Genomic DNA, 16,274 nt, shown 5'->3' on the forward strand with positions numbered 1-16,274 from the left:
AAGATAATTTGAAAAGATGTAGGTATTTGGAGGTTAATGCTTTAAAATGAATAATAGGTGAGAATTGAATTGGCTGAGATAAAATCTGAAGGCTGCGCGTGCGACGGCTATGCAAAGTGTGACGCAACACTTGAACGCAGACGCGGTAGCGCCGCGCGTACGCCCTCTGCGAGTATGCTGCGCCTTCCACTTGCCGAGCTGCTTCATAATTGTTACACAGACGAGTTTAATAATTAAGCGATAAATATACCAACAGAGTGGAGGGCGGCAGTCGAGTGGCGACCGCGTTCCGTGCCAGACATTCGCGGCATGTGATGGGCCTGAAGCTCATTCGACATTTTTCTATCGAACATCGAAGGAATCTCACCGGACTGGTTCCCGCGCAATGCTGCGTTAGTGCGCCGCTCTGGTGAACCCTTTCGCTTGTAAATGTGCCGATATTTACATATGCGCGCTCGATCTCGCGTCGAACTTTCGATCTGCGCCCGTGTTTCACCTGGTGTGCCCCGTGCTCAGGCCGCCGACGCGCCCGTGCCGCAGCCGCCGCCCCAGCGTTCTCAACTCCTGCACAACGTGCGATGATCCACGTACGTTTTTCAATTCCCTATAGACTCTACCATACATGCTGTGTACTCACACACGCGCAAACACATACGTTGCACTTGCTTGACAGCAGCGTTAATACTTGCAGAACTGCAATCTTGTTGGAGATCTTTATCATTTCCTATTTACTATAACCCGTTTGAATTAGATTTTACTTGTTTATCTGGTGGATATTGGAAGTGAAGAGTTTCTTTTATATATGTATAATTTTATGCATTATGTTTAGCGGACATAGTTAGTTCAACATCTAAGAAGTCGTATTGAAAGATGGTAGAGTTATTTGTTAGGTACTGTTATACAAACGTTGTAAAGAAAAACAATTTTCCTATAATATTAATATTATGCATATTATGGACATTACTGCTCTATGTTAGACGCAGTTAGCATAAGCTGGCGTGGATATTAAAGCCTGTTCTACGTTTTATTGGTCGTTTTTGCATTTCAATTAATGTCTTGTGAAAACCGTGGCTCTATAAAACAGCTAACGCGAGGGAAAACGAACTATTGACGAGTCTCGTGACTGTTGACAAAAATGTGTAGATATTCAGAACGTTCGAGAGATCACCATTAAAATATTTAGGTGTCATAAAAATAATATTACCTACCTTAGTTTCTAAGTTTTGGTTGATAAGAAATTAAAAAATATTTTATTATATGTACCTAACTAGGTATCTATACCTTTAATTTGTTTACAACTGGAACTTCATTTTTATGTAGGTAGATTGAACACACTGAAGTGTAAAAGAAAGTTTGTTATGGTCGTTATATGTAGATGTAGGCAGTAGGGACAATTATTGAAGTGAAACTTCTTTATCGGGGTTGGACAAAAATTTAGTGTAACATTTTTGCGTTACGCCGTACGTGTGATATTTTTGCGTTACGCCGTACGCGTGACATTTTTGCGTTACGCCATACTCGTGACATTTTCAAGGTCATAAAGAAGTTTCACTTCTTACGTGTGTACACGCATACATTTTTATTACTTTAAGGTAGGTATTGCTACAAATAAAGAACGGTTATTTTAAAATTTAAGCAAAGTTTCTATCAATGATATGAGTAATACCTATTATATACCTAATTTATCTCTATCAGTTCATGTTAAAATAAATAAGCGAAAATTACGCTTGTTTAGTAGGTACTTAAACAGTAAACTGAAGATTATATTATGATTTGATGTTTTTAAAAGAAACAAACGTTGTTTCTTTAAAAAACCTACGAACAAAAACTTTTTTACACTTCTTTTTAGTGATGCTTGAATGTGTCAAGCATCACTATTCTGGGCTAACTATCTACCTCGTTTCGTTAGTTAAAAAATATTAGGTACTAATGTTTATATACAGTAAAGTTTTTATACAAAATGGAGACGATTGGCCACGTTCCGTCGGCCACAATCCAATTCATGAGCAGGTGGTCAAAACCAATGTTATCTAATTTACTATTACCCCCTTTTTATAATGTATATGGTGTATTCTTCTCAGTTCTTCAGACTAAGAAGACAGAACTGCCTATGTACCTACCTATTAACACAGGCTATATTTTAGCATTTTAAAATGAAATTTATTTTGATTAAAGTTACACAATTTGTGCTAACACAAATATTTTCTCTTACAAACATCGTATTGATACATAATAGTGTTCGGACATTTGGTGTTATATAAATCTTGAAACAAACACAACAACTGGAACAATCTCGTATTGGAAGACAGAGATTAGGATTGGTGGTCACCCAAGCATAGGTATATATATATCTACAAGGTTGTAATTATTTACGGTCCGTCGGTCTTGTGTACGCCCCCCTTGCTATTACAGTAGTAGGTACCTAATTGACGTTTAGGTATTTTTTAATAGTGAAAATCATGACTATATTATAAAGCTTGTAATTGTTCTGAAACAAGCACCAAACAGTGAATATGTCGTTAATGTCAACGGAGAGAAACAATTGGATTTGAAGTTGCGTATTAATAATTCGAAGAAGCGAGATGTGTGTTAGCCGATGTGTTTTTATTACATCGTAGTTGGAAAAGCAACATCCAAATTAAGATAGATGCAATAAATATTTTTCTAGTTAAATACAAACATGTACATAAATATAAATAATATTATGTTTTCCTTTCTTAGATTTTCCAGTATTATATTATAAAAAAATAACACATAAGTACCTACTATCAGTTCTCTGATATCTATCCTAAACATTATATTTAATTTAAAATGTCTAAAGGTTTTTGATAAGACACAGAATATTAATTAATAATTAGCCTTTTCATTTATCCCTAAGTTATCCTTTATTGTATAAAACGTTATGTTGATTACACAAAGAAAACTTTTAATTCAACCATGACAAATAACGGTTTTCCTACATAGAGTCATCCCCGCCCGGCAATCTGCAGATATCTAGGTTCCTAATTGTGTAATTTATATTATTTTAGACCTCTAATTAAGTTGGTTAAGTGCAATGCACAAAGAACAATGAGAAACGCATTATGCACAAGAAGAAAGTGTTAATACAGCTACAGGTGCAAAGTTAGAGCCGTTAATTACTTCATTATAGGTATTAGCAATAGTTTGCACGTTAAATGAGGCTTTATTGCAGTAAATTGTGGGCACCACAGTCCATATCGTACTGAAATCACCGGTCGTTCATTCCTATTCAATTTACAGTCAATGCCGTGTCACGTCAAGAACCTAAGAGCCCTTTAAGTTTGAGCTTTGTCTCAACGAGACATTTCTACGAGTTCTCAACTTCTCAGCAGGTTCGTTAGTGTAGCAATAACGTGTCTCAATCTTGTGTGTGCGTTTGTATCTGTGTGTGAACCGGTCTTATAGACATGAGCACCCGTTCGATACGACTACATAATTTAAATAAATTATTAAGTCTCGTGCTGCGTTTCACAATTAAAACTGTTAAGAGTACGATTTCGTTTACCCGTTACATAATTAGAAAGCAACAGAGCCTAAAGGAGGCGACATCAGGTGCAGTTCACATCTAGAAATGAGGTCACTAGCTCTGACTAAATAAGGGATTTGCAAAATCCGCTCATAAACATTTAGAAGTTTTTATTGCGATATTAATTTGTTTTTTATGGGTTAAGGATAATTAAGATAATCAGTAACAACCAAATAATCAATATATGTAATAAGAATCTACAGATATTTAAGTGGAGACCTCTAAGGAAATAGAGCCAATATTATCAATAAAATGATATCCAACGACGAGGTAGGTAAGAAAATCACGAATGCTAGATGTGATTTTTCGTCTTGTTCAATAAATCTGTTAAAATGTATGTAAAAATATTTCTGAAATATAGTGCAGCAACCAGAAGGCTTTTTAGATACTTATGGCAGTTTCTTACTCTACATCTGAAAGCTCTTCTATGAATTTTTAACATCGTGGCTTATGATACGGTTGGGTGTGTTTATTTTCGGTGGTGATATGATATTTTAGCATAACAAGTTTTACAAGGTTATCAGTCTTTTGTACAATACGTGTCCCTGATGATTTGGCATTGTTGTCTATAATATAACAAGAGATAAGTTTGAATAAATACCCGATCGTGTAAATTAATCCATTTCATATAAATACGCAATATGATTGATGTTCTGCGCGATGTTATTTGCGCGATCATTACATTATTTATGATATCAGCAAATCGGTAGCTGAGCAGCTTAATGGAAAAGTTTGTTGAGTTTAAAGCGACCATTTATTTTAATGGGAGAAAAATTTAAATTCAGTTTATAAATTATTATAGACGGATAGATTGAATTTGAGACAATCACGCTAGATTTTACAACCCGAAGATTTTTTTTGCAATGGTATTAAATAATTTTGTTTTTATCTGTATCTGTTATACATTCATGTAAAAAATGGAGTTATAGTTTGAAATTAGGTTGGCATGCAGTGAATAAGTCATTAAAGCAATTAGGCGTTCGCATGGTCGCAGGTAGAAGTTGTGTAACTATAATATCTCGTGTAGGTAGACCGTAATTAGCACAATTGTTTGAATTTGATATATATCTTGCCAGCTGTTGCCCGCTACGCTACATGGTCAAATTTAAGATTTTATTTATTGCAAATTGTTCCGGATATAAATTGAAATACATACCTACTACAAGAAAATCTTAGTCACATAGGATAGGAGTGGCCCGAGTGGCTACGTGCAGGGAAGCGTTACGTATAAGTAACTAATGTCATAACGGTCATGCCCCATTACACATTGGATCAATGTATTAATTATTATTTATAATTATAAGTAGTACCTTTAAATTTTATAGTTGTAATATTATTTAGAGTACAGTAGATATTATTTACAGCATAGTATAATGTTTCTCACGTTGTATGGTAGAGTCGGTGGATTTTTGCCTTATTATTATTTTCTATACCTACTTAATTTGAAACTTTTCATTTGAAATGTTTAAAGGTAGATCGAATAAGCATCTACCTCTATTCTTCCGGAATGTATTTATGACCTTCAATTGGAGTCGACACTATCGCATTATGAGACTGCATTTGTAGGCTTCTACCAATGCAATAGGAACCTTCGCTTGCAGTTGCATACGATACGCACAGAGAATTGAGCTCTCCTCATCGGACTTAAAATATATTATTAGTTTTCACATACATTCTGTTACAGTGAAGTGAAACTGAATCGTTAATGATGGAAACTTGATCTCCAAACATTATTGAGTGTGATTAAGATAGGTTAATAAGAAGTCCAGAGATGTGCGCTGCTAATTGTATTTGTATTTCAGAAACTCTGATCGTAATTCGTAATAAATAGTTTCTCCTAAGAAGTGGGCTGTGATTGGGACATTAAGTTTTATGACATCTGATTTATGTATTTATATAATAAGGTTAAGAAGGTTAGTTTTAATTAATATAGTATGTACCTAGTTTAGCATTAATTTGCACTGTGAATAACTTTAGAATTATTATATGAGTGAAAACTATTATGAACATTACGGTTCTTGTTAGATGATGTAACGTTAACCACATTGAATAATGGTGATATTTAATTGCATTTATTTGTTTTTATTCAAATTTAATATTATTTAATAAAAATTTAATAATCTCCAGTCACAATAGTCTTATGAGGTGTGCTAGATTTTCTTGTGATGACGTGTGAGACGAAGATAGATATAAGTGGGCTACACGACGTGCAACTTGCGTGCAACAGGTTGTTCTAAGCTACCAATCCCATCGATCTTTCTACGGTGTAGCGAGTGATGTAAAATAGGTGATATATGTCAATTGGATGATATTTTATCCCGCTTTGAAGGCGAGGGGACGTAATCTTCTCAGCTATTCCCGACGGTCGTTGATCTAATTGAGCATTTGAGCGATGCGTGCGTGCTAATGGACTAATTACGTACATGAGATGTGAATTGGTGAGACGTGAGTAACGCAGGACGCGAGCGATGGCCGTGGGTGGCAGACGGCATGGCTCCGATGTTTCCATACTTTGTATTATGACTGAGTGATTCTGTGATTGCTTGCTATGACACTGCTCTTCGCTGAAAAGTGCGAATTAACGTTTTCTTAATCAGTAAATTCTGCCATAAGTAGTGTACATAAGTATGATGATAAAATATATCTTATATATAAAATTCTCGTGTCACAATGTTAGTCTGCAATCTGCATACTCCTCCGAAACGGGTGGACCGATTCTCATGAAATTTTCTGTGCATATCGGGTAAGTCTGAGAATCGGCCAACATCTATTTTTCATATGTACCACGGGCGAAGCCGGGGCGGACCGCTAGTATAATTTATATATCATATGGGCATATAATATAAACTGCAGAAACATATGTTTTGATAATTAATTATCCGTAAAGTCAAATAAAACATAAAAACACCTCAATTAAAATGCAAATAAATAACCGCAGGAAGGATGGATTGTCTTACACTAACTGATTTTATATATCATACCTACATGATACACTAGAAAACCGTATCTACCTACAGTCTTTAATAATAGGTACTTTAATTTACAAGTTAATGATGTTATGTATGTTTTGTGGCTGGAAATATCAACAAGGATGACATATATGTTTTTTTATGGATCATATGGGCAATATATTTCTTAACAATAGATTTCAAGAATGGGGACACATATTTTCTCATTTCTCTCAAGTGAAACTGCACTTTGTATTGCGAAACAACAATACATAGTTGCATTTATAAAATATTGTTATTCATATCTAATAGTAACATGCGAGAAGTCGCTGATAATGAAAGAGCTTCGTAATTTCGAACTACTTCTAACTTTCGCTGCGAGTCCGCGTATAACGGGCCGAGCGACACGCGCCAAAAAAAGTATAAAAAAAAATAAGAACAACAGTTCGGTATTTGCGCGTAACGGCTCCGGTAGCCGACTCATATGACGATAAGCAATCTCAGTAATTTCAATTTAATGGATGCAATTTTATGACTACCGAGTACGGACAATTTAATATTAGTGTTACTTCAAGTTTGCCTTATTTTTTGTACGTAACAAAGAGTTGTTATTTCTTTTGTGTTTGCGATTTTGAACATGCTAGTCTATTAATTTGTAATTAACATATGCAAGAAGCTCTGTTATCTTTTGTTTGTTTAGATTTCGGAGTTGTATAATGTGTTAAAAATGTCGTTTTATCATGAATGAGCGAAATCGTTTGTTTGCTTTGCTATTAGCTTTTGTATGTGATAGGATAGGATTTTTATTTGCAGAAACAAAAAAAGTTGTCATGCTTCGTTATAAAAATTATACCGACTTATAATATGATGCATTAGGTTTCCAAAATAAAAAAAAAAACAATACTAAGAGAATAAGTAAAGAATAACAACATAAGAAATAGGCACGTAGGTTGATGAAGCATGTTCGTAGCTCATTTAATTTATGGGTATCTATTTTTGTATTTTTATTTAAAATTATAAATAGTAAAACTAGGACACCAAATTCTTCGCTAATGGTTTTTTTATCACTTCTTCTATAATAGCACCATGGTTACGTGAGCTTTGTAACGTTGTAAGTGTATATTCAAAACGCTTATCAGAATAAGTAGGTACCTGTTTCGTTAATAACAAACTTTTATATGAATACTGAAACATAATAAAACTAGTGAATTAGCTTTCAAATGATAGGTATAATACTTACCTAGTAGCCTATTGTAAGTACTGTAGTGTATTAGTTTAAGTCTCAAAAAATCTGTGCTTTATAAATTTGATGTGATTGAAAACTGTGTAATATATTGCCCATATCAATTTTCTCCAATAAAAACTTGAATCCCAATCAACTTTATATTTGTTATGTGCTTATGTGATTTCACAATTTTTATTACTAAAGAAAAGACTGACGTATTTACACATACTTTTTATGATATATATATTTTGTTGTGTAATTAATATTCTTGTTGCTACTGTAACACTCTTACCATTTTTAGCTTAAGTGCTTAATGTTCAGGATTTCTTTTTAATTTTATTTCATTCTTATTAACATTCAATGTCACAAGTGATATAAATAGCTATGTATAGGTATTTGTATTACCTATTTTATTAATGTAGAGCAATTATATAAATAGTGATAATTCCTTTGAATACGCCAATAGATTTTCTTCTCTTGTAGATATTATTCTCTATACAGGAATAAAAGGCAAATTCTTTATTGTAAATCGTACGAAAGTTCCTTCAACAAGAGATTATAGAGCTAAAGAGCCCTCAGATAAGTCCTTGCCTCGCAATTGACTGGTAAACATCGAATAATGTGTCCATGTGTGATGTGATAATACCTATGGGCTAGGTATGTATGAAATGAAAAAGTTGCAAATAAAAAGTGACACAGATTCCAAGCAACCATCTGTTTCTGGCACGTGCGTTGGCCATAATCAAAATAAAATCTCTCGGCACCTGCTTCAAGCAGCTTTCAATCATTGTTAACGGTTACACTCATCACTCAAACGCGCACTGCGTACATACCTGACCATCTTTCCCTCCAATATTTACTTTTTCATCGCCATTTTTATTATCATATCGATCTTACGAACACGTGAACTAGACAGGAAGCTGATTTGAAAACAGTTCCATGCAATTATCTCGAACGTGGTAAAGATTAACACAAAAGTATTATAACACACATTTATGATAGACGAAGCTTTTGTTGCTTTAAATGTTGATGCTTATCGCGTGAGTAATGGTTTGGTAAAAAAACAAACTCGACCGTATTTTTCTGTATGAACCAAAAATTGAGTAATTATTCATATCTGATAAGTTTTTACAAGTTAACACATGAATTAAGGTACTTTTTGTGCGGTTTTGATACCTAGAACAACTTTAATGTCGCAAGTATATTGCTCTAGGTATATGAGCCTTGTACCTGAGTCGTTTATATAACACTCAAGTGGCACCAAAATTGACACCCATTCTCGATCTATTGAGGAATTTATACTATTTGTGGAATGTATTGTAGTAAATAATATGTCCACTAAATGGCACCGTCTCGCTCTTGGTCCTTCCCCCACTCTAGGGAGATGGCCGCCTGTTTTAGAGGTACATTATCACCATTATTTACTTAAACACCGTTCACTGATTCTGACCACTGCTACAAATTAATAAAAAATAATATTTTTTCCTAATTTAAGTGCGTGAGTGAATAAATGTGACAGTGTTTTTGTTGAATTACTGTTCACGTTGGAGTTTGTGTGCCGTCTGAAATTGAGGATTTATTTTTAACAATTTTTGGTAAGATATTTTTGATAGTGTTTTGATTTATTTTCGTTTTTCTGTATTTTATTTCTTACGATTTCTCGCATATTTTGAAGACGGTTTATTTAATTTTATTGCTCATATAAATTAAACCATAAAATAAAAACGCACAAAATGTTAAAGCATAATTTAAGTAGATATATTATAATAAATAGATAATTATTTATATGAAATCAATGAAAATCATTTGACGATTAAAACTGTAATTCCTAAAAATAAATGTAACAACATTTGAAGTGCTCTACGGGCTCATTAAATTTTACTTTTCATATAAACTATACCTACCATAAAATTAAAAACGCATACCTAAAAGTACCTACTAATAGAGGTACATAAGAAATATTTTTTTATCTAGGTAGTATAAAATATGCATCATTCCACCCTTTAAAAAATATCAATTATGTAAAATCTTCTTTGGATAACATCATAGTAAAATAATAATCTAGCAAAAACTCTACCAGAGCAAATTTCTATAATATTATTAAAAATTACGTTATCCATACCTACGTTTTTTTAAACAATTAATTTAACTGTTGATATTTACAAATAATACATTAAATTGAAATTGTGACATTGTTGTACTTGAAATCAGTTATATAAGCTGATAGGTACCTATCCTACTACTATTATAAAGGCGAAAGTTTGTAAGTATGGATGTATGGCTGTTTGTTACTCTTTCACGTAAAAACTACTGAATCGATTACAATGAAATTTAGCACTTGGATTAACACATAGGATAGGTTTTATCCCGGAAATCCTACGGGAACGGGAACTATGCGGGTTTTCCTTTGAAAACGCGGACGAAGCCGCGGGTGGAAATCTAGTTCTAAATAATTTTATTTTGTGGTTAATGTCTTTTATGTTCCATACCTCGTGTATTTGTTTAAAAAATATTCAACTCTTTATTGAATAGTTATTGTTTTCACCAATCCTAATGTTTGTGGGAAAATTTGAAGTAGCTCATTAGCCCATTGGCGTCTTTTTGATCTTGCGCATTCTAAGAATCGTCCTTTAATGAATTTGGAAAGGTACTGCTAACTAAAAAGTCTTCATGTGAATTACATTATTCGTACGGTTCTAAAATAGAATTATGAAAACGTTTTTTTTTAATTTGAGTTAAAGTTGCAAACTTTCATTACTACACTAATAGGTAACTATGTAATTGAATAAAAAATTCGGAAAATCTCTACCATACAATGATTCTATTTCGACGAAGAAGAAACATTTAAACCAATCTGCAAATACATATTTCAGTAAAATATTAGATTAAAGATACAGCATAGATATTTACCCAATATTACAGTTAATAATCGGCATTGGAGCTACTTTTGGCAAATTTATAATTTACATATAATGCTCTACATTTTCTTTAATTACTGGACATAGGTACGACGATTAACTCTGAACTTAGAGCGGTGATTGTTTAATATGATAGAGCAAAGCGCTCCGATAACGTAGATGTAGATCTCTACATTAGTTTTCCGAATTTTCCGGGATGCTTGGTCCAGGGGTAGGGGGCTAGGGTCCCGGTCGGTGGGTGCGGGGTGCGAGGGTGCGGGCGGGGGGCAGCGGGCGGGGCCGGCGGGTCGGGCCGCGCAGGCGACGCCGCGTCTGGAGCGATCACTCCCGCCGCGACTCCGGCGCCGCGAACACGTAATGCGCGTATGCTCCGCGAAACACGCCACGCACGCACATACACGCGCGCGCTGCGCTTCCCGCGCGCCGACACGCGCCAGTTATGTTACCCGTTCGCTCAGCTGTTATGTGTTTGTTCCATTGTGAACGAGTGCGACATTTATTCCCGAAGCGTTGACCACCCGCAAACATATCGTTCTGTGTAACTATCGACGTTGGATGCGTTAAAATTTCGGGTGAGTGTGAGAGCGACCGTGCAAGCGGCTGGTTTGACCGCATTATTTTCGAAATACGTACGCCATGATCCGGTCCGTGCCAGCGATCAAAACATTATAGCAAATATACACATTTGCTTAACCGTAACCTAGTATGTGATTCCACAAAAACATAGCGATTTAGTGAGATTATCCGTCGAACATAGTCTTATTAATGTGTTAACTGTCAATCTAGTAATGAACATAAATTTGAAACGTAAACTCAATTTGTGTTAAATAATAAAATTAACATCTTTGACCGAATTTTTAGTTATCAGTGATGGTTATCGCAGCGCAGCGTAAGGTATCTCGTTGATGTCTTTTACTTAACGCTTTTCGAAAGTGTTCCGAGCTTTTTATTATAATTCATTTGTGTCGTTAATTTTAACATCTATTTGAAAATAAATCGTTTCTAAAACACCTATTCCACAAGGTTGGTCAGTTATGCCAATGATTTATTCTATAAGTCAGTTTTTTATATTTCATGTCTATATAATATTTGAATATTCTATTTGATAATTCCTCTTGATTTAAATGTTTCTTTTCGACACCTAAGCTTTGATTATCAATAAAGTATTTCTATATAAAATCGTTTAAACACCTTCACCAAACGTAGAAAACATGTTGTTTTTAGATATAATATCTAAGTTTTAAAGTCTAAAAATCTTTTTTATTGATAAAAAAATATAAACATGTTTTCTTATCTAGGCATAAAATAAAATGAATGTCGAAAAGGTGTTTATTATAAAACTTAAATAAATATTTGTCATGGATGTAATACAAAATATACATAAAAAGATGTTATTTCGTCCAAACATAGTAATAAATTACTTGACTGTTATGATTTTTCCTCCATAGAATATTCAATAGAGATATATGTAACGGATTTATATGAATATTATATTGATAATTCAACGGACTTATTTTTAGTCTATAAAATTGCTATTCATATAATTTATGTTATGATTTAACGGACCCAGTATATTGGTATCATTTGTATCATCATTTTTCTGATGTAAAACGGTCAATATTTTGTAAAGAAAAGTCGATGAGCTAACGAATACGTATAAATGAAATAATATGTAGAAACTCTCTTATATAATGTTTTTAAATTCATGTTTAAATATATTAAAATCCAATTCGAAACGATGAAATCATATTTATTTATTAAAGTTATGATCTGTTGATCTGATATGCGTAAAAGTAATGTTGCCTGAAATTGTACCTTATATCTCACAAACTGTAGTAATGTATTGACATAAAAAATGTATTAAGTGGAAAATCATATTAAATTGCGTCAAATTCGGTCCCTTTAGAAAACACAAAAGATTGATAAAAAAGAATAACTATGAAAATGTAGAGTCAAATTTAAATTCAGCCGTAATTGTTAAAAACATGTAATGACGATTCGAAAGTGCTTCTAAAAGAAGTCTAATTGAATAAATAAATGTTAGAGTTTGAGTTTTGAAGAATTTTGTTTCAACTTCCAAAGTGATCTCTATCTATCTCTATAAAGATGAACCAACAAAGATAGAGTACGAAGACTGCTATTTTTATTCAGTGCTTCCATGATAGGTTATGTTAATCTTATATAAGTTGCGTCAATTGTTAGATCATTAATTAATGGCACACGCAAATACTGGTGTTACATTGCCTTACAAGGCCTGTCCCAGTTCCGCCACTTGTATGGAAATAGAATACAGATTGTGTTTATTGTATTTTTATCGATTACTGATACGAATACAACTATTGTTGTTGTATACAATATTTGTAACAATTGGCTTTTTCACACTATGTAACCTATGGTAGGTATATATTACATTTGTTTAAAATTTTTAGGGAATATGAAATATTTTATGTTACAGTAATAAGGTCCTAAGTATAACTTAATTTACACACATAGTACATATAATGTATAATTAAATATCACATTATCTTATAGAAAAGATGCATATAAGTTATCAATTATTTTCATAACATATTTCTGTAAAATGAAATGATAATAATTGAGTTAAATAAAAATAAAAAAGTCATGTTAAGATATTTTAATACACATTTTATGAAGAAATGCAGAACGTATACCAAAATTCACAGTTGATAAAATTAAATAGAGTGTTTATACACAATGTGTCGGTGCACTTGTTAGAAATATTCAGATAAAGTAACTACCGGTTGCGCACAATGTTGACCTTTGTTGATTTACTGGTAACAGAATAGTCATGCTTGGAAATTTGTTTACAATTCCACATAAAATTGACAGTTCCTCAAATTTTATACACTTTAGCATAGCTTACCAGATATGTAATAGTTGTAATACCATCTAGAAAAATGTTTAAATTGTATATTAAAATAAAGATTTTTAATAAAAGGCTTGAAGACTTCCCTGTAAAAAAATTAAGGTATTTTGAGTTTATGTAACTAATGATCATTTAATTGTTTACAGGTGGGTCGAGGAGAATTATGCGTGGGGCGTGCGCGTGCGCGGTGGTGTGCGCGTTGGTGGCGTTGTGCGCGGCTTCAGGGCTGGACGAGGCGACGCGTGCTGCCGCCGAGAAGCAACTGCTGGCGCTCATGGGGCTGCCCCGCCGGCCGCCGCCGCGCGCCCGGCCCGGCCCGCCCGTGCCGCAGGCCATGCGCCTGCTGTACGACCGCCGCACCAGGATCCCCGCCGCCGCCGCCAACACGGCGCGCTCCTACTACCACACTCCCACCGAGCTCGACGAGCGCTTCCCGGGCGAGCACCGCTTCCGGCTGTTCTTCAACATAACCGGCGTGCCGAGCGACGAGGTCGCGCGCGGCGCCGACATCACTTTCCAACGCGCCTCCGGGGCGACGGGCAAACAGAGACTTCTCCTGTACGATGTCGTGCGCCCCGGTCGCAAGGGGAAGACCGAGCCGATTCTGAGATTGCTCGATTCGGTTCCGCTGCGGGCCGGGGAAGGCTCCGTGACCGCCGACGCCCTGAGTGCGGCGCGGCGATGGCTCAAAGAGCCCCTGCATAATCATGGACTATTAGTGCGAGTCATAGAAGAAGGTGCGGAAAGCGAAAGTGTTAAATTTCCTCACATAAGAGTGCGCCGGCGGGCGACCGACGAACACGACGAGTGGAGCGCTCTTCAGCCGCTCCTCATGTTGTACACGGAAGACGCGCGAGCGAGGACGGCGCGGGAGAGCGAGTCGAGACTGACGCGCAACAAGCGCGGGACTCGCAAGGGCCACCGGCCGCACCACCGGCGCAAGGAGGCCCGGGAGATCTGCCAGCGCCGGCCCCTGTTCGTCGACTTCGCGGACGTGGGCTGGAGCGACTGGATCGTGGCTCCGCAGGGCTACGACGCGTACTACTGCCAGGGGGACTGCCCGTTCCCCCTCGCCGACCATTTGAATGGTACCAATCACGCGATTGTACAGACTCTCGTCAATTCAGTGAATCCGGCCGCGGTGCCGAAAGCGTGTTGTGTTCCCACTCAACTTTCCTCTATTTCTATGTTATATATGGACGAAGTGAACAATGTGGTGCTTAAAAACTATCAGGACATGATGGTGGTGGGATGCGGTTGCCGATGACGAAGGCCCCATCCGGTGCGGACCTAGTGATATTTTGTGGACCCAGTGTACATATAGTTGTGGCCTCGAAAATTGTACATAATATATCTGTATATACATATTCGTGTAATTATTATTTTATTGAAACGATAATGATATAATAAAAGATTAAAATTATTGTCCTGTATTATTTTTCGCCATTACAACAACGTTACGTAAATTGTGGTTAAATCTATGAAACTGATAATGGAATGAAATAAATGAACTCATGAAATCCAGCACTTCGTAGTTAAATATTTCAATAATTAGGTAGCATGCTATTCTGATATAGAAATTAACTACCCTACCTAATTATAGCAATATTAATTGGTAAAATTTTATATTGTTTTAAGTCATAATAATATTACACATTACATTATGATAACTCTTCAAAAGTTGTGTTGTGGTTGATGTTTGAATTCTGTTCTATTGTTCTAAATAGTGTATGTATTGTTTAAAGGCATTTGAAACCATGATAAAGGTTCTTTGTCAAACTGTAGCCAAAATATAATTGAGTGCGGATCGCAAAGGTACCTAAATAGGAGTCATGACCTTATATTAAACGTAAAACACAAAGTATAAAATTAATTATACACAATATATTGGTATTCCATATCTGAATTTTTTATGACAATAAGCTTATAAAGTCGTTGACAAAGAATGCTTGAGATAATATTTAAAATTGAATTCCATTTAGTTTCTTTTTTTTTCCAAATATTTCGTCACAAGGCGGCGATATATCATGTTTTTGCTCAGACGTAGGAATGCCCGCCTGTATAATTTGGCCGGCCACCCGGCAACTGCGCGTCTGCCGCGCCCGCCGCCCTACGTCTATATTATCAGTAGATAAATTTAAGCTTTGTCTTTGCCTCGTATTTCGTCCTCTCGAGCTTTGCTTTTGTTTTTTTTTTCGTCGTGGATGGCAACAAAAAACTGAGTGGAGGCGAACGAAGTGGGTATAATTTATTTTATAGTCGGCTCGCTCGTAACTCGGCCGTGGACGGCTGGACGCCGATTTATCCCCATCTCGGTGTAATTAAGGTAAATGGATTGGCCAGAGTGGGTATCTTCGAATGTGATTCCCTTTCGACTGCTAGAGTAGCGTCGATCGCACCTATATTGCTCAGCGTTAAAGCTCATCCCCGCAAAGCTCGCAGTAATCTCTCTAATCTAATTAAGGTTTCCCAAACCGCAACTCCGAAAGAGATGTATGAGATATTAAAAGAACAAGAATCGCTTGTGATTACTTACGTGCGCTCGATTCTGAAGGAGCGACTTATCCCTGAGGGAATTATAATTGTTTTGCATTCTTGCACGGGTATAAAAACAAAAGGGCGAGTTACGGCCCCCCGCACTGTTTGTCTTACAGACCAGACCAAAGTCTGACAACTCGCATTCCCTAGAGACAAAAAGTTTCAAAATGAACCTGAGTAAATTAACAACAAACCTTGGGATTAGGTATTT

At 35.6% G+C, this 16,274-nt stretch overlaps 1 protein-coding gene across 2 annotated transcripts; it reads left to right on the forward strand.

The window, feature by feature from the left end:
* Nucleotides 1-167: 167 nt before the first annotated feature.
* On the forward strand, nt 168-14,948 carry dpp (decapentaplegic morphogen). Of its 2 annotated transcripts, none has more exons than XM_090120619.1 (2): nt 168-587; nt 13,672-14,948. In XM_090120619.1, the coding sequence occupies exon 2, from the start codon at nt 13,689-13,691 to the stop codon at nt 14,790-14,792; it is 1,104 nt and encodes a 367-aa protein (XP_089976745.1). In that variant the 5' UTR covers nt 168-587; nt 13,672-13,688; the 3' UTR covers nt 14,793-14,948. The 2 variants fall into 2 exon arrangements, with proteins under 2 accessions (XP_089976745.1, XP_089976746.1); XM_090120620.1 differs by lacking the exon at nt 168-587 and adding an exon at nt 10,946-11,210.
* Nucleotides 14,949-16,274: the final 1,326 nt, after the last annotated feature.

This window comes from Colias eurytheme, chromosome 4 (genome assembly GCF_061535395.1).
Source record: "Colias eurytheme isolate Ceu_HAF_F1 chromosome 4, ilColEury1 Martin Lab GWU primary, whole genome shotgun sequence".
Classification (NCBI taxonomy): domain Eukaryota; kingdom Metazoa; phylum Arthropoda; class Insecta; order Lepidoptera; family Pieridae; genus Colias; species Colias eurytheme.

Excerpts from the sequence above, each read along its gene's own strand:
- dpp (XM_090120619.1), top strand. The coding sequence starts at position 13,689 with ATGCGTGGGGCGTGCGCGTGCGCGGTGGTGTGCGCGTTGGTGGCGTTG.